Source organism: Myotis daubentonii, chromosome X (assembly GCF_963259705.1).
Source record: "Myotis daubentonii chromosome X, mMyoDau2.1, whole genome shotgun sequence".
NCBI lineage: Eukaryota > Metazoa > Chordata > Mammalia > Chiroptera > Vespertilionidae > Myotis > Myotis daubentonii.
In genome coordinates, this window is record NC_081861.1 from 31,448,206 (window position 1) to 31,466,538 (window position 18,333).

The window sequence follows — 18,333 nt, forward strand, 5'->3', positions numbered from 1 at the left end:
TGCCTGACACTGATATTAATCCACATTATATTATCTATCTAGATAAAATCTATTGACTCTGCAATGATCAAAGCAACCAGAAAAAAAGAATCTTTTCAGTACCTGAAAAACCAGAAGGTTGATGCTTAGTGTCTAATTTCTGGTACCAGCTGGATGAGTCCTTTTGTTCTGGAACAAGAAGTTGTGAATGTGCTGGAGAGATAAGGGTCATGGTCAGAAACTGGGGAGCCCCGTCATTGGGTGGAATTTATGACAACCAAAAGCCATTCACTCAGCACTCCTCAAATGCAGGGCCAGCAGCATTCTTGAATGTAAAGGAAGACACTAAGAAAATGAGGGCAGCTTGGGAATCATTTGGGGACAGAAGGCAGATTACACTCTGTAGTAAGCTGTCATGTAGTAAGCTGTAATGGAGATTCTGGAAACTGGCTCAGTGTCCTTAAAGCTGAATAGACTTGTTCCCTAACCCATCCCTGGGTTTATTCTTGAATTTTTTAAAAAATCAGCTATCAAGACTCAGGAGGTGAGGTACTTTGTTCATGGCCACTTGCTTCTGTATCAGCATGTCAGAACTTCACTCCTATTCAAATAGTAGAAAGAAAACTGAGGAGTCTTGAGTTACCTTCTTGGGCAGCAAGAATCTCTGACAGGAACTTCAAAAGGCGTTCCTCATTAGGGATTTCAAAGCGGCGATCTCTGGTCCAGTCCCCCTGAACCCGAATTCTGCAGCCACCTAAAAAGAATTGAAATCCATACACATACAGCTATGGAATACACTGCTTTCTTGGGATCATATTCTCAACTTACCAGATTAATAGGAGAAAGTCCAGATCACAAATATTTCAGACCTCTAATGTAGGAAGCATGTCCACCAGATCAAGAGATTCAGTGTGATAGTGGTGGTGGAGGGTAATGCAGGGTTGGAGGGTGGTGCAGAGAGGGAAATCTAAGGGGCTGGTGAACTGTGTCAATGAGCAGCCCAATATACTGATATAATATATACTAAAATCATTGCTTCCTATGATCTGATATATTTCTCAGATGTCAATGCAGAGACTTCTAAATTCTAGCAAAAGATTAATTCTGCAACCACCCTCCTCCCATCTCCTAGCTGGAAATTCCTACCATTTCAAATCCAGATCGCATAGTAACAGTATCTGAAGTGTGAAGAAAGTAAAAGAAATAGGATGATTATTCCTAGGTACAGATGTACCTAGGCAATCAAATTTACAAACTAATTAAAATGAAAAGAATATGGGATTGGTTTAAATTATTCTGAGAAGAAGCATCTATACTTCATTACTAGTGGAAAACGTATGTCTTGGATAAACTTATAAAAGCAATATAATGACCTATGTTCAGGAGTGGTCTGGTTCAAGTACAACCAATTGAAAAACAGTATAATTACAAGCAAAGTTATCTAGGACTTTACAACATTCAATCTCCCTTTTTTCTGATGCCCTATAGTTATCGTCTATATCAATCATCTGGATATGGTGATCTAGGAAAACTATATAGTTGTTTATATTTTTATTTTAACTGATTTATTTACATCTATTGCTTTCTCATGCCCCTGGAAACTATAAGTTCCTTGACAGCAAGAGGCAGCCTGCAAGCACATACTTTTGATGGTCTCCCAGGGTTGTCTACAATGGAGGGGCTTCTCAGGACTCAGAACTTGCAAAGCTAAGACCAGGAATGTCCCAGAAAAACAGAGATAGTTGGTCACTTTACCGGCGACAATGACATGACTTCGCAGATAGAAGGCATTTAATAAATGACTTTAACTGGACTCTTTCATACTTGTAAATAACAAAGAGATGAGAAAATAAAATGAAAATCCTAGTTTCTCATGGTAGAAATCCACTGCTGAACCTTTGACTCTTTTTTTCCCTTTGTATTTCCTTAAGTTTCTATTGCCATAGATTTAGTGATCAGAAAAGAGATAAAATAGAGAAATAAATAAAAAAGAAGGCACGCAAGGGATCAGAAATAAGAAAATCAATGACGGTGCCACTGTAAGGAGGAGATAAAAAGAGAGGGCATGAATAGACTGCCAATGAAGAGCAGCTGTGAGATACAGGAAAATGCTCCTTCAGGGCACAAGTAGTCCTTTCTTTCTCAGATAATTTATATTAAAAACAGCAAAAAATAAAAAAATAATATAAAAGAGAAGTTTCAATCTGATAGAAATTTAGAACAAGAACACATAGTCTTCTCTCTCACAATCCTTGAAAGATATTTTAGCACATTTAAAAATAAATTAACCCATTTAATGGAAAGAAGATTCCAGAAACTGCTTACAAAATAACACTAGATGCTCTTTCCCCATGCTGCATGGGAAAGAGAACAAATTACCCCATGACCCTACCTTCTATTTGGCTCCCTTCTGAAAGACTCTGGATTCTTTGTGATCAATAAACACACCTAGATCCTCAACTTTTCTGAACATTCCCTGCAACTTTCAGTGGTTTCCAACTATAGCTGCATTAGAATTACCAGAGGCACTTTTAGAAAATACTGACTCTTAGGCCCCACCTCAGGCCAATAAAACAGAATCCAAGTGGGTGAAGCCCAAGCACTGGTAGTTTTTAAATTACTCCCTGAGTGATTCTATGTGCATCCAGATTAAAAATCAGAGTCACCTGCAAACTGGCTGGTCCCCCTGTACTCCTCTGAAATGGAGGCTGTTTGTAGCCTCCCACACCATATGTAATTTAAGATTCGTGTCCTTATTTGTCCTAACACTATTTCCAGGCCATTCCCTCTTCTCCCTAAATCCTGTCTCCTTTGAGACTCACCCATTGTGTATACCAGCTTCTTACCCCCCTTCCTCCATGAGATCATTTACTATCTTCCCAGAAACTTCTGAATCCAGGGTTCAATATATGACTCATAAGACTTCCTCTCCACTCAAACTCCTGCCTTAAATTTTGGTCCCTTCAAAACTAGCACAGAAAACCGAGTCAATACCTTCAACTTCCTTATCCAATGACCTTGCCCTTCCACCTCAGTCATCTACTGGGTCATCCCTTAGTCCTTACTGGGACTCCCTCAGTTATACACTGGACCTTTTCATCATGGAAACACCACCTCTTCATAAATCTCTAATTCAAATATCCCACTCTGACCTGTTATTCCTTCTACCTTACTTGCTCACATGACAACCTCTCCAGCCCATTGATCCCTCCTCTTTCTCAGCATCCACTCACTCACTCCCTTCTGCTTTCACTTCCCTTTATACCAAACAGATGCCATCATTACGCTGTTCCAAAAGCTCAGAACTTCCTTTCCATTCTGTTCTTCCACAGCACTTAGCTGGCAAACATCCAATCCTCAGAAATCCAACTAATTGCTTTCTCTTTACTTACACCTGAGCAACTAGAGAGTGTAACACACACACACACATTATAAATTGATTGCTAACCTCAACTGGGCACTCTATGATAGGGAGCAATCTAAGTTTTCATAGTCAACTAGTGTCCTACTACTATTAGAACAACTATTTCACATCTTTTCATTTATCCTCAATCTTTGCATCCCCCTCTTCTCAAGCACTCTTATTCCAAGCTGAAAGCTTTACTTCACACTTCAGAGAAAATGAAAGCCATCACATGGAAACTTACCTGTATCTGTACTCATTTTTTCCTTTCCCTCCAGATATAAAGAAAAGGCCACATTTTCTTTTAATTACAGCCCCTATCAAAGACCATCTTTTCTTTGAATTACAACCCCTCTGATTCTTATAGGAATCTTACACTCATTCCTAGACACCTCCCCCGAATATTTTTAACCGGTCCCTTTCATAGGCTACTTCCCATCATCATTAAATTAAACCACATTTTAAATCCCTCGTTTTTTTTGTTTTTTTTTTAAAAATATATTTTATTGATTTTTTACAGAGAGGAAGGGAGAGAGATAGAGAGCTAGAAACATCGATGAGAGCTAGAAACATCGATGAGAGAGAAACATCGATCAGCCGCCTCCTGCACATCTCCTACTGGGGATGTGCCCGCAACCCAGGTACATGCCCTTGACCGGAATCGAACCTGGGACCTTTCAGTCCACAGGCTGACGCTCTATCCACTGAGCCAAACCGGTTTCGGCAAATCCCTCGTTTTAAAAGCAAAAAAACCCTTCCTGGACCCCCTATTTGCTCCAACTCTAGTCCGTATCTATATTCCCCTCCACAGTCAAGCTCCTTCAAAAAACCAAAGTCGCAACTTGCTCATCTCCCATTTCTCTCTTAAATTCACTCCAATATGACTTTGGCTCCAACCACCTCTATGAAGTTGACTTGTTAAAGTTACCAATAACCTCCATATTGCTAAATCCAATGGGTACACTTCAGTTATCTCATTTGACCTATTAACAGGTATCAACAGTTGACCATTCCTTGAAATGATCTCTTCCAAAGGCATGACACCGTATTTATCTAGTTTCTCTCCCTCCTTCCCCCCAACTTCCCTCCCTCCCTCTTGTCACTAATTTTCAGAGCCTTTTGAGGCATCTCCTTTTCTGTCTAACCTTTAAAAAGTAGAGTTCCTTAGAGTTCAATCCTAAACCTTTTTCTCACTCTATAACAGCACTGTCATTGGACTTAACTGTGATGATGGGCATGTTCTATAACTGCACTGTTCAATATGGTAACCACTGATCACATGTGGCTAATGAGCACTTGCAATGTGACTAGTGCAACCGAGGTACTGAATTTCTAATTTTATTTTTAATTAATTTAAATAGGCACATGTATCTAGTGGCTACTATACAGTATCTGATAGCACAGCTCTATATGCAATCACATTATCTCTCTGGTTTCAAATACTATCTATGTACTAGAAACCCAGGCCTGAGCTTTGGAGACATATATGTATATTTATACTAACAAATCCAGGATCCACCTCCTGTAACATGCTGTGTGCCTTAAAGTTTATGTATGCCCTAGCTGGTTTGGCTCAGTGGATAGAGCGTCGGCCTGGGGACTGGAAGGTCCCGGGTTCGATTCCGGTCAAGGGCATGTGCCTTGGTTGTGGGCACATCCCCAGTGGGGGGTGTGCAGGAGGCAGCTGATCGATGCTTCTCTCTCATCGATGTTTCTAACTCTCTATCCCTCTCCCTTTCTCTCTGTGAAAAATCAATAAAATATTTTTTAAAAAAGTTTAGGTATGATGTCCAAGGATCAAGATAAAATTTGGTTTCAGTGCATATTACTAAATGGGCAAAAATAACAAGAATTTTATTCAAATGGTTACCTGAACTCTGGAGAGAGTAACACGTGGCTAATTTCTATGTAGGAGAGGCCAAAAAAACTAATGCCACAAACTAGGTGTTTATAAGAGAAAAGGCACACTTCAGTTTAATTTTTCAACTTTGGATGAAATACCTATTTCCACACTAAGAACAGAATATTTCAGTCTCTTCTTTCAGCAGCAATGTCAGCCACTGCTGAACTACCTTTACTCAAACTTTTTTAGAGTTCTTTTTCCCTTCTTTCTAAGCACAAGAAAACATAGATTGTAAGTTATTCTCTATCTTGGATACCTGCAGTAGAAGTCAGGAGCTGAGTTTATTTAACCTTTAGAAATTAGCCTTTAAGACTTCCAAAGAAAATAATAATAAAACCTAAACCAGAAAAGCTCACCCAAACTGTTAAATGCAAATTAATGGTGCCAAGGACAGGGACTATGTGTCTAAACAAAAGTGACAAAAATGTATACAATCCACAACTCCAAGATAAGAGTTCAGTCCCACTCATCCAAGGACTCAACCAAGAGATAAGGCAACCGGTTTGATTCAGATTCATGTGGTCACATACTCTTTTCAACAACAATCAAACAGTGCCCATTTTCTCCTTCCCATAAAACAGTACAATTAGATAAGCAAAGAACAGCTTGCACAGAAAGTCAATGATTTGCTTCAAACAGATATAAATGAAAGAATGAAAACAGTGAGAAGATGATGTTCTCTTTAATAAAGGGATGCCTTGAGGGGATGGGGCTAAAATAAAAGCCCAAAATTATTTTAAGAAAAAAAAAGGTATGCCTGGTAAGAGAGACTCTATAGCAGCCGTGGGCAAACTACCGCCCGTGGGCCAGATCCGGCCCATTTGAAATGAATAAAACTAAAAAAAAGAAAGACCGTACCCTTTTATGTAATGATGTTTACTTTGAATTTATATTAGTTCACACAAACACTCCATCCATGCTTTTGTTCCGGCCCTCCGGTCCAGTTTAAGAACCCATTGTGGCCCTCGAGTCAAAAAGTTTGCCCACCCCTGCTCTATAGCCTCCCAAAAGAATATAACAAGTAAAGGTGAACATTATGATTTAACATATAAAATAATAAATGGATAAAAAAAAGTTTAAAGCATAACAGCAGTTAAAAAACAATCAATGCCCTGGCCAGTTTGGAGCACTGTCCTATACACCAAAAGGTGGTGGGTTTGCCTGACTGGTATGGCCCATGAACCAGGAGGTCACCATTTGATTCCTGGTCAGGGCACGTGCCAGGGGTTGCCTGCTCGATCCCCAGTAGGGGGTGTGCAGGAGGCAGCCGATTGATGTTTCGCTCTTCCATGTTTCTATCTCTCTATCTCTTTCCCTTCCGAAAATCAATAAAAATATGTTTTTAAAAAAGGTGGTGGGTTCAGTTCCCAGCCACAGCACATACTTAGGTTGTGGGTTCAATCCCCAGTAGGGGCATGTATGCGAGGCAACCGATCGATATTTTTCTCTCACATCGATGTTTCTCCCTCCCCCTCTCTCTAAAAATCAATAAACATATCCTTCGGTGAGGATAAAAAACAAACTCATAAACCTTCTGTGCTTTAAACATTTTCTGGCCCTTCCTATAATTATCAATTCCATAGCAAAGATTTAACTGATAGCAACAATACTGGTAGCTCAAAGAAGTTCAGCATTAGAAACATGATCATATTTTCAACTTTTTAAGAGATTCTTGCCAGCCACCTGCTTTATATTATGCTTACCTAAGAAATTCTAATTTGTATGACTGCCTGAAGAAAATGGAGAATATAGGATAAGATGGTAAGATGAAAAATGTGGCAAAAAGGTGTCTTAAATATAGTGGGTATTCAAGTAGTTGTTTGTTGAATGAAAATTAGTTCCATTCAGAAAGATACTCACTGTTTGAAGCTATATCAATCAAAAGATTTTCTTCTGCTTCTGAGGGGAAAAAAGAATAGGATCAGGGAAGAGAAACCAGTCATTACAACCAAAAGAAGTATATGCCTAACTAAAAAACTGCTTCTCTCAATCACCACTTCTAGGTCCTAGAACACATATTTTTTAAAAACCCTTTGCTTTTTTGTTTAGCATTAAAAAAAAGGATTTTAATAGTACTGATGCTAAAGATTATGAGCAAGTCAACTAAAAGAAAAAGGAATTGAACAAGTAACCAAATGGAACGCCTCAAAGCAAATCAAGGGAACATAACATGTTAATTCAAGTGAAGATGAGTTTAAATCCCCCCAACTATAACATACAAATTTCATATAATCAGCAAAATTTAGATATTTTTTATAAAAAGCCAAGGAAGTGACCCCAAAAGCCCAGAGGTTAATTACTTTTTACACTCAGATCTAGTCTCTGAAAATTTCCCAGTGATCCCATTACCTCCGCCCCTGCCCCATTGAGCAACAAAGAATACCCAAAGTTCTTTATCTTCAGGCTACAACTAGTACCCATCAGTCCAAGGCCTCCCACGCTCAAAAAGGAAGTATAAATTGAGGCAAAATATAGTCTCCATGTTCAGAGTTCTCTTTTCTCTCCATGGCTCTCCTGGAATTCCTTATTTACCTTTATTGTCTCGACCCAACCCATCTCTTCCTCTCTGACTTCCCTGGATTTGGCCTACGGCACCTGCCAGATCTTCCTGGTTACTGCACTCTGGGTACTGACTCCATGGGATTAGCCTGGATTGACTGTGGCCAAATGGAGTAGTCTCGGCCTTTTCTAGTTCCTTCACAAGCCAGGATTGTATATTTGGCTCCATTATTCAGGCACAACAGAAGCAACTGGTAAGGAACTAAACTGTCTAATATTAGGAAATACTTAATACTCTTACTAGCATGATGAAGCAAGGGTCACAGGACATAGCTGTTTATATGTTTGTCCTTGTTCTTCAGTAACTAATTCTTTAAAACCCAGTATTTATAGACTTTTCAAAACAGGGCACAGGTCAGGAAACAGAAAATATGAAAACTCGAAGTAACTTCCTTTTGTTATGGGGAACTACTGTGTGTGTGCACACATATTTTCCTAGATTTCAATCTAACACTGCTGTATTTCTTATTAAAAACAATACTAAGAGGGTAAAAGAGACTCTAGAAGTAGTACAAAAAGGTATAGAGTTAATAGTATACTAATCTAAAGCCATCTTTGGCTTTTCTCCTTAAAGGTCTGGGTATGCAACAAAGGGTGCTACACCATGAAAAGTGAAGTGACTATAGCAACTTGTGTGGTATGCAGGTGCCTTGTTCAATGTCTCTCTCACACAGGGCAAGCTGGATGGTTATGACTTCAATCTTCTCTACAATGTGGATACCATTCATTGCAGGTATTTTTCATTCTTAATACATGCTTCCTTAAAAAGTCCTATCCACTTAGTATTTCTACTTGCAAGAACAAATCCTAAGGAAATAAAAGATGTGCAGAAAGATTTATGTACAGGGATACTTATCCTATTACTATTTATACTAGCAGAAAATAACCCAAATGTCAAACACAGGGAAATAATTACATTATGGGCCATTCATAAAATGGAATAGTATACAGCTATCAATGGCACGGGAAAGCACTCATAACATGATGGCATACAGAACCAACAAAAAACTACATATAGTTTGAGTTCCACCAACTCTAAAAGTCACATGTGTAGAAAAAGGTGAAAATGTTAGGTGTTTATCTCTGAAGGATGAGAATTTGCTTTGCTTTATACATTTCTATTCTTTCAAAAATTTTATTAAATATTTTTGGGGCAAAAAAAAAAGTTCAATGTAGTTTAAGAAAGAATCCACGCAAGGTAGAATTCAAGTTTTCTAAGGAGCTACAGCTTAAACAGAACGCTTCTGTCAGATGAAGCCAAGGGACCCAGTGGAAACATAACGAGTTTGTTCTCTAGTAATCAGTTTCCTTTCCGGAGCAATGTGAGATGACACAAGCAACACCTCCTACACAAACCTCCCAATTTTTTGCTGCTCATTGTAGCAGATGAAACAACACATGTTCTGTTCTCTGTCCCTAAATTTGAGGGCAGGAAGCCAAATATATCCTCCCCAGAGCTGATTTTCTTATGATTCACCAATGTCAAGGTAAATTGCCAAATGTTTTAATTTCAAATGGTGAGGGGATAAAGTGCTGAATGTGTGTGAATCCCAGCAACCTTGATACTTTGCAATGAGCAGTTTGTCAGTTAAACCCAAGAATGTCACTTAAATTTACATGAGTCTGTCAGCATAAAAGACTACCTACATAGGTAACAGACTACATTTTTTTAATTTTTTTATTTTTTTAAATTTCTTTATTAAGTTATTACATGTGTCCTTATCCCCACATTATCCCCCATCTCCCCCCCCACTCATGCCCTCCCCCCTGCCCATTGAACAGACTACATTTTTAACCCCCAGCCTGGGAAGCGTGTGAATATGTATATGTATATGTATATGTATATGTATATATATTCCATATAACCCTTCAGCTCTCAGACAAAGCATTTATCATCTTCTCAATGGTAGATTCATGCAGACTAGTATGTTTCATTATACATACAGTGATAAATTTAAATATGTATGGTATTAAACAAGGCAATAATGACCATGGAAAAACATTATAAAACTAGCTAAGCAATTAAAGCTAGTACCTTGAACACATCTAAAGTGGCTATTTATAGGAATGATATCTTGAACATGCTGTTCCTTCCCGTGCAACTGGATTATTAACCTAGGAAACAGAAGAATGTATCAACGAATAGCTACTGAAAAATCCAAACATTTAACAACAAAATACAGTGCTGTGTTGTTACACAAATCTAGACTGTATTGATTAGGTTAGCTGTATCTTGTTCCCTAGATCTGAGCATCATGACAGCTAGATATTGCTCCAGGACTAAAAGGATTTAGTGGTGATCAATATCTCAATATCCACACTGTCCTACGCCATAAATAACATAGAGTAGCCTATGTCCTAAGAACAGGTTACAATCTTAAGAGCATGAATTACAGCACTATACCTTCAGCGTATGCATACCAGAGAGAAGAACTAATAGCAGCTAGGTGTGAACTCCCTAAGGGCAGGGACTGTAGCTTTCTACCATAGTATTTCTAGCACCTAGCACAGTGTCTGGCACATAGCAATTGCTCAAGTTTGTTGAATGAATGTCTTAGAATTTCATAAAATACCTCTGTAATTATATCCCCATGGCTTTTACCAAAAAATGGTTCTATCTCTTCAAAGTATACAGGTTCATGGAGGACTAAGAGGAAGTGCCCAGCCAGCTAGATCACTCAAAATAACCCCAGTGGGCAACAAGGTAGCAGATATCACCAGACTGCCTTTATGTCCCTTATGTTTTTTTCCTCTGGTTTCCAACTTCTATGCTGGTAATTCTACGTAAACATGACTAAAAAACTTGCCCCCCCCCCCCCGTATAAAATGTATGAATTCTAAATTCCTATGCACACCTGAAATACTAATTCTCATTCACTACTTATCCGCTGTGGCCCAGAATCAAGGTATAACCTACTGTTAAATGGCCATTCTGAACACATTCCTGCTTCCCCCAATCCTATCAGTCTTCAGGTGGTTCTCTTTACCAGGAACACTCTTCTTCCCAAGAGCCACCTCAAAATCTAACCTTCTGTGTGACACTCCCCCCCCGCCAATACCCCAAGCAGAGCCGGAGACTTCATCCCCTTTGTGTGGTCCTGTAATACAGCACTTTTATACTCCATTATAGTTATATTTACTTCCCAAACATGTGAACTCCTTGAAAGCAAAGACCCTATCATATTCACTGTCTCCTGCCTAATACATAAATATTCGTTGAATAAACAAACTAGATTAAACTATAAACAGAGATGAATGTCTAAATATAACTGTTCAACATCTGACATTAAAAATGTCATTGTTTTGAAGGGTTTGATTTCTATTTTGTTATCATTTGGGGAGATAAACTGGAGAAAGAAGTTGCTTAGACAGAACTAAGGGAAATAAACTAAGGAAAAGAATACTGCTTGCCTGCTCTGACCTTAATTTGCAGTGGTTTGTATTTTAAGGTGACTAGGGGAATGTGGGACCCTTTCAACATGCAAAGTTCATGAGTTGAGCAGAGAGTCCTATAAACCCAGATGGAGACCAGAAACTAGATAAAGGCTGAGAAAGCAAGGGTCAAGGAGGAAGAACTTACTTTGAGGAATGAACACATACCAATATAATCTCAAAATAACTAAACTAGAAACCGTGTTAAACACTAGCAGTAAAGCTTCAACTGGAATGTATAAGCAAAAAACGATCACAAAACAGGCAACACGGATGGGTCTTGAATGCATTATGCTAAGTTAAATAAATCAGACAGAGCAAGCAAATATTGCATGATCTCAACAAAACACAACAAGAAACAAACTCAGAGATACAGAGAACAGATTGGTGGTCTTCAGAAGTAGGAGGTAGGAGGTGGGCAAAATGTGTGAAGGTGGTAAAAAGGAACACAGATTCAGTTATGGGTCTGTATGTTACATTCCCATAATTTACTTTACAAAACTGTAACTACGTGTGGTGATCATCTCTCAACATATACAAATATTGAATCTTTACACTGTACACCTGAAATGCAACCGCCACAAAAGCCCATCAGAAAACAAAGATAATCTGAGAATTTAATTCAATTCCACAAGCATTTAATGAATATCTACATGTTAGTCACTAAATGAATTGTGACAAGAAAGTAGGGCTAAGAATAATCACAAAAATGCTACTTAACCATTCCTTTTAGAACAGAAAGGAACATGACAAAACAATGGAAATCAGAATTTGGTAGTTATCAAGCAGTAAAGAATGACAAATTGTAAATGTGGATTCAGCATTATCCCTAGGAAATACTATGATTTGTTCAAGGAAGGTTCAAGATGAAACAACAGCTTGTATCATAATCTATTTTCCTTGAAAAAAATAAATGTTAGTGCTTGATTTCATTTCCAAAAATCTTATTTTTAACTGTAATGTTAGTCTCTCATGTAAATTTCTCCACAGTCAATAGCAGCAACTACAGAACTAAATATTAAGGTAGGCTTCAAGTTCTAGGACAAAAAGGCCTAAAGTAAAAAAGTTCTGGACACCCAATTCAGAGAAGGACCCCAAGATATTAGAATTTGAGAATTATAGATGGTATGATAGTATTGGGTGTCTCTAATAAATGATCTCTAAATAAACTTCAGACAATGTAATTCTGAGATATGTTATATGGGTGTAAATCTTCTAACTGTGAACAAGTGACTTAATTTCTCGGTGCCTCAATTTCTCTCTGTATAAAAGGTGGGTGATGAAGTGCTTAGAAGAGGGCCTGGCACAAATCAAGCCATTAAATGTTAGCTGTTGCTGTACCCCCATAACCTATGCAGATATGGAACACAAGAATTTGATTTTATGTGGGAAAATCACAGTCAGGACAGCTATCATTGCAAGTTTAAAAGTTCTAGTAAAAGTTCAGATAGTGAGACATTTATCTCAAGGCCAGCTGCTCACTCCCTTTTAGCTGAGTCCTGGGCTGTGATGATCTCAACAATGCAGCTATTTTATGTAATCCTCATAATTTTTTTTTGTCCGTGAGAAAACCAAGGCACAAAAAAATTTACTGATTTGTCCAAGGGTCACATTTCTCCACCCTTTTCTAGCGTCACACAATGTAATTCTGAGAAGTGGCAGTGGTGGTCTACTTTTCAATTCACATTTATGTTAAACTGATTTTTATTAAATTGGTTTTGCAGGGTTTGATGAAACCGGGGAAAAGAATACAAGCTTCCTACATCAACAGATCTGACCAAGAAGGCCCTCGGGAAGAGCTACTTCATAGAACCAGTTGATGTCCAGATAGGGTGGCTCTAAGAGTCTCAGAAAAAGGGCAGGATAAGCCAGCGGGAATGTCTTCTGTATAATTAGATACAGACTGAGTCTGAACAACCTAAAAGCAGGGACTGAGAAAAATTGTTTTTTAGGCAGAATCCAATGTTGGGCAATGGCAGGGTTTAAGTGATCAGCAATTTTTAAACTCTAATGTCAAGAAACCTGTGAATAACCAAGAGAAGTGGCTTGAGCTCACAGGGATAGATAGGGACCTATGAAATGTAATGGTCACCATAGATACTTGGAAGATGAGGCATTAGTGGTGATGGAGTGAAACCAACAGCTATAGTGATAGCTTATCAAAATAATCATTTGATCCATCAGTCAACAGTATTTACCAAGCTCCTACATGCATGGCAGAGTAGAAGGCAACAGATAAAATGCCAAATGTCATTTCTATTTCTGCACATTTCATTACTTTTTCTAACAGTCAAGTCAATAAATGGGGCACTTACTGGGCTACATTAAACCATTACTGAATTAATGAATATGCGTTCTAGCCAGTGGACTAAGCGGGTGGGGAGACTGGAGGAACCAGTTGAATGGGGTTAAGAAAAGGCACTTCTGTCAAGATTAACAATGAAGTGATTCTACAGCACTTTCACCTTTTGTAAACCACTCTCACATTTATTATTCTTTCAGTTCCAACTCCAAAGGCTATAAGGTAAGCAATTAATGTTTTTATTTAACTTATGACAGCATTAAGGCCTCGACACCTTTATTGACTTGCCCGAGGTTACACAACTCAGGTCAGTTGCAGGGGCGGGAACTAAGAACACAGGCTTCCTGCTTCCCTGCCCATTGAGTCCTTCCACTGAGCTGCACTTCCAGGAGCCATCCTGTGGCTTAAGAGTTGGCGACAAGGCCCCGCGGTTAGAACACTCGCAGTTCACACCTGGCCCTGAACCTGTTGCCCACGCGGCATCAGGGGGAAGGTGGTTGGCTCCTCGGTTTGGGGCTGGGAGGGAATGGCAGGCTACCCTGTGGGAATCAGCTGTTACTTACTCATACTGCCCGTTCCTCTGGGCTAGGGTCAGGGTGCAGGGCTCCTGGACAGGACCCTTAATCTCCACACCCTCCACAGTATGTGGGCTTTAGTCAAGGGTTTGCACTAAAACGCGGCCAGCGAGGGGTAGCCCGTGGCGGGACGGAGGGAGGCTGCCGCCCCTCGGCCCGCCCACCCCCAAACCGGAGGCTCGGCCTCCTGCGCCGGCCCCTTCCCCCCTCCCCCCGGCGAGGCTCTGCCTCGGGGCCTAACGGCTCCCGCTCCCGCCCCAGCCGCGTTCCTCAGTCCCTCCGACCCCCACCCTCGCCCGGCGCGGCCTCCCCTCCTCCTTCCCTCAGGCGGATACTGCAAGGGGCTGGGCTCCGACTGGAAGCGGCGCCTCCATCCGGGCGGCCTCCGGACTCGGCCGGGCTGCGGACTGCGGACGACACTGCCGCTCGCGTTCTCCTACACGCGCGCCTCCGTTGCGTGTAGGCTAGGGGAAGCTCCACGCCGCGAGCCGAGACGGAGCCGGGAGCCGAGAGCCGGACCGAGAGAGAGCGTCGCCTCGCGTCCCCGCCAGTTTCCCAGGCCGCCACGGAGTCCGCCCCCTGCGGCCAACCTGCGGAACTGCAGCGAGAGACCCGACGGACTGGGCGTCTCCGACACGTCCAGTATGGAATACGTTTTAAATGCTGCCCTTGACACCAGAATTGTTCTGGCGACTTTGAAGATTGCCACAGAAATAAAACATAGTCATATTTGTGAGGGAACTCAAAAGAGTTGGGCCAACAGGACCCACATCATCCATTCAAACTGTCCTTATTACCATTACAATGCACGGTCCTGGGTATCCTATCTCTCAGATGTTCCTTCCTCCTCTTCCTCTTATTCCTTACACCCACTATATCAGAAAAATACCCAAAGCTCAGATCTTTGAACCCTTTCCAGGTCACCTCTATGCAGGCAACAACCAAGTGTATATCCCTGGCCCTGACCCCTTACCTAATATACCCCATTGTTACCACAACACTGAATAACAAAACCAACTCATCATAATTTCACACAGCCACCCAGGCTTGAAACATCAAAGCCATATGCTTTCTTCATCTCTCCTCATTTCTCTGTATCCAATCAGTCAACAAACCTTGTTAATATTTCCTTTGGAATTATGTTTTCTCTCTATTTGCACCACTATCACTTTATTGTAAGCCATTGTGATAGATCTCTCCTTTGACCATTTTACTCTGTTGAGTCATAAGAATATTACTCCCAGTGGAATGCTTCAGCTCTTATTCATTTGCTCAAGAATCTACAATGGACTATATGTCTTATTTTAAACTGATTTTTATAGTGGTTATAGAAGTAAATAGACCAGTGGAACAGAATACAGAGCCCCAATACAGATCACACATATATGGAAGTTGATATGCACCATGTGACATTTGAAATGAGTGGGGGGAAATGGATTATCTACTAAATGGTGCTAGGACTATAGATCATCCACATGGAAAATTATAAAATTATATCTCTACCTCACACCACAGAGGGGAAAAAGCAATTCTAGGTAGATTAAAGATGTAAATGTGAAAAGAAGATCTTTAAAACTTTAAGAAGAAAATAGGAGACCATCTTTCTGACCTTAGAATAGGGAATGAGAATAATTACTTAATATACTAAAAGGATAAACAATAAGGGAATTGATTAGAACACAACTATATTACACTTCAAAATGTATGCACTCCAAGACAACATAAACAGTTAAAAGACAAGGCATGGACTAGGAGAACTTTATATATATAACAAAGGATAACCTGTGAGGTTCTACATTTCCAGCTGGTACCACCTTTCTGACTTCCTCTTCCACCATTCTCCCCAATTCACTCAGCTTAGACACACTGCTCCTTGCTATTCCTAGGACTTGACAGGCACACTCTTGCCTTAGGGCCTTTGCATTTGCTGTTTACCTTGCCTGCACTTGCACTTCCTTCAGGTCTTTTCTAAAATGGCACTTTCTCAATGAGGCCTTTCTAGACAACTTTATTTAAAATTTCACTTCATCAATCTCTTTTTCCAATCCTATACCCTCTTCCTTGTTTATTTTTCTCCAGAGGATTTATCACTATCTATTAGTCTATTTTACTTATTAATTTTGTTTACTGTGTCCCTTCCCCTACTAGAATGTTAGTTCCATGAGGGCAGGCATTTTTTTTTAATATGTATTTTTATTGATTTTTAGAGAGAGAGGAAAGGAGAGGGATAGAGAGAAATGTCGATAAGAGCAACATCAGCCCTAACTGGTTTGGCTCAGTGGATAGAGCATTGGCCTGCAGAGTGAAGGGTCCCAGGTTTGATTCCGGTCAAGGGCATATACCTTGGTTGCAGACACATCCCCAGTAGGGGGTGTGCAGGAGGCATCTGATTGATGTTTCTCTCTCATCGATGTTTCTAACTCTCTATTACTCGCTGTAAAAAATCAATAAAATATATATTTTTTTTTTAAAGAAGAGAGAGAAACATCACTGGTCAGCTGCTTCCTTGATGCGCAATACTGGGGATCGAGGCCACAACCCAGGCATGTGCCCTGAAGGGGAATCTAACCAGTGACTTCTTGGTTCCCGGGTCAATGTTCAACCATTGAGCAAAACCGGCCAGGCAGGAGGGCAGGCATATTTGTCAGTTTTATTCATTGCTTCATTCCCAGTGCCTAGAACTATTCTTATAACAAAGTAGATACTACAAAAATATTGATTAAATGAATGAATGAACTAATAGCTAGAATATAAAAGATCCTCTATAAATCAGTGAGCAAAAAAGAAAATTAGTAGAAAAATTGACAAAATATATGAATAAGAACCTCATAGTCGAGGAAACCCAAATGGCCAATAAAGACATGAAAGGATGTTTCACTTAATTACTCTTTAGGAAAATTGAAAATTAGAACCATTAGATAGCATTTCATGACCATTAGTTTGGCAAAAATTAAAATTCAGATGACGCCAAGTGTTGTTGAGGATTTCGAACAGATAGAACTCTGATCATGTGAGAAGGAGTGTAAGTTGGTAGAACTGCTATGAAAAGGAATTTGACATAATGCAATAAAATTGTATATGTAATATACTTCAACCTAGAAATTCCATTTCCAGCTACAGAACTGGGCAAAATTCTGTACTTTGTGCACAAGGAGGGCACAAAGAATGTTCATTACAGAATTCTTTGCAATCTCAGAAAAAAAAATGGAAGCAAATTAAATGTCCACCAGCAGGTGAATGGATAAATAAAGCATAGTATTCATGAAGTTGGTTACTATTTTTAAATTAAAATGAATAACTCAAACTATATGTATTAACAGAGTTAGATATCATAAAATACAATATTGAACATAAAGAGAATATTGTAAAACATGTACAGTATACCATTTATATAAAGTCTTCAAATATTGTATGTTGTTTATGGCCACATAGATATAATAGTAAAAGTCTATAAAACATGAAAGGGCAGGCCAGGGCCGGATTGCTCAGTTAGTTAGAGCAGAAAGTTGTCCTGATACTTTCAGGTTTGATCTCCGGTCAGGGCACATACAAGAATCAACCAATGAATGAGTAAAATAAGTAGAACAACAAACCTCTCTCTCTCTCTCTCTCTCTCTCTTCAATAAAAAACAAACAAACAAACACAAAAGGGCATAATCACCACCAAAAGAGGGAGTGTACTGAGACTGGAGAGGAACATACAGAGAATATCACCTATATCTGTAATATTTATTTTTTTAAACAATCTGAAAGTTGATGTTGCAAGATTTGATATAATTGGGTGGTTGCTACATATACTGGTAATGTTATTTCATGTTACTTCCTGCATTTTAAATTGTTTGCTATCAATGAAAAGGAAATAATATGCAGGGGAGGGTCAGCAGTGTCAAATGCTTTAAACAGGACAAGGAAAATGAGGATTGAGAGACTGTGTTCAGATGTGTCAAGGAGTTCACTGGAGACCACAAAATAAATGGTTTCAGTAAGTGGTACAAACAAACAAACAAAAAAATAAGTGGTACAAACAAGGTGACAATTGAGAAGGAGTGTATCATGAGGAAATGGAGATGAGAGACCATGTATTGCAGAGGTTTGAGTATAAAAAAGAGTGGAATAAAATTTTAATTAAATTAGCTAGAAGGGTCAAAGAAAAATACTTGGCAAAACCTGAAGCTGCTTT

The 18,333-nt window shown here is 39.5% G+C and overlaps 1 protein-coding gene across 7 annotated transcripts in view; it reads right to left on the reverse strand.

Moving 5' to 3' along the window:
• OCRL (OCRL inositol polyphosphate-5-phosphatase) overlaps window positions 1–14,724 on the reverse strand; it is a 56,037-nt gene extending 41,313 nt beyond the window's left edge. For 4 of the 7 annotated variants that reach the window (XM_059680114.1, XM_059680112.1, XM_059680118.1 and 1 more), the window contains exons 1-6: window positions 14,489–14,724; window positions 14,142–14,221; window positions 9,880–9,959; window positions 7,146–7,184; window positions 623–733; window positions 103–192 (exon numbers count right to left, since the gene is read on the reverse strand). In XM_059680114.1, the coding sequence (XP_059536097.1) occupies window positions 103–192; window positions 623–733; window positions 7,146–7,184; window positions 9,880–9,959; window positions 14,142–14,221; window positions 14,489–14,527 (439 nt within the window). In that variant the 5' untranslated portion in view covers window positions 14,528–14,724. Of the gene's footprint in view, window positions 1–102; window positions 305–622; window positions 734–7,145; window positions 7,185–9,879; window positions 9,960–14,141; window positions 14,222–14,488 lie in introns of those variants that run through there. The other 3 variants (XM_059680113.1, XM_059680115.1, XM_059680116.1) reach the window with 3 other exon arrangements.
• Between the last annotated feature and the right edge of the window lie 3,609 nt (window positions 14,725–18,333).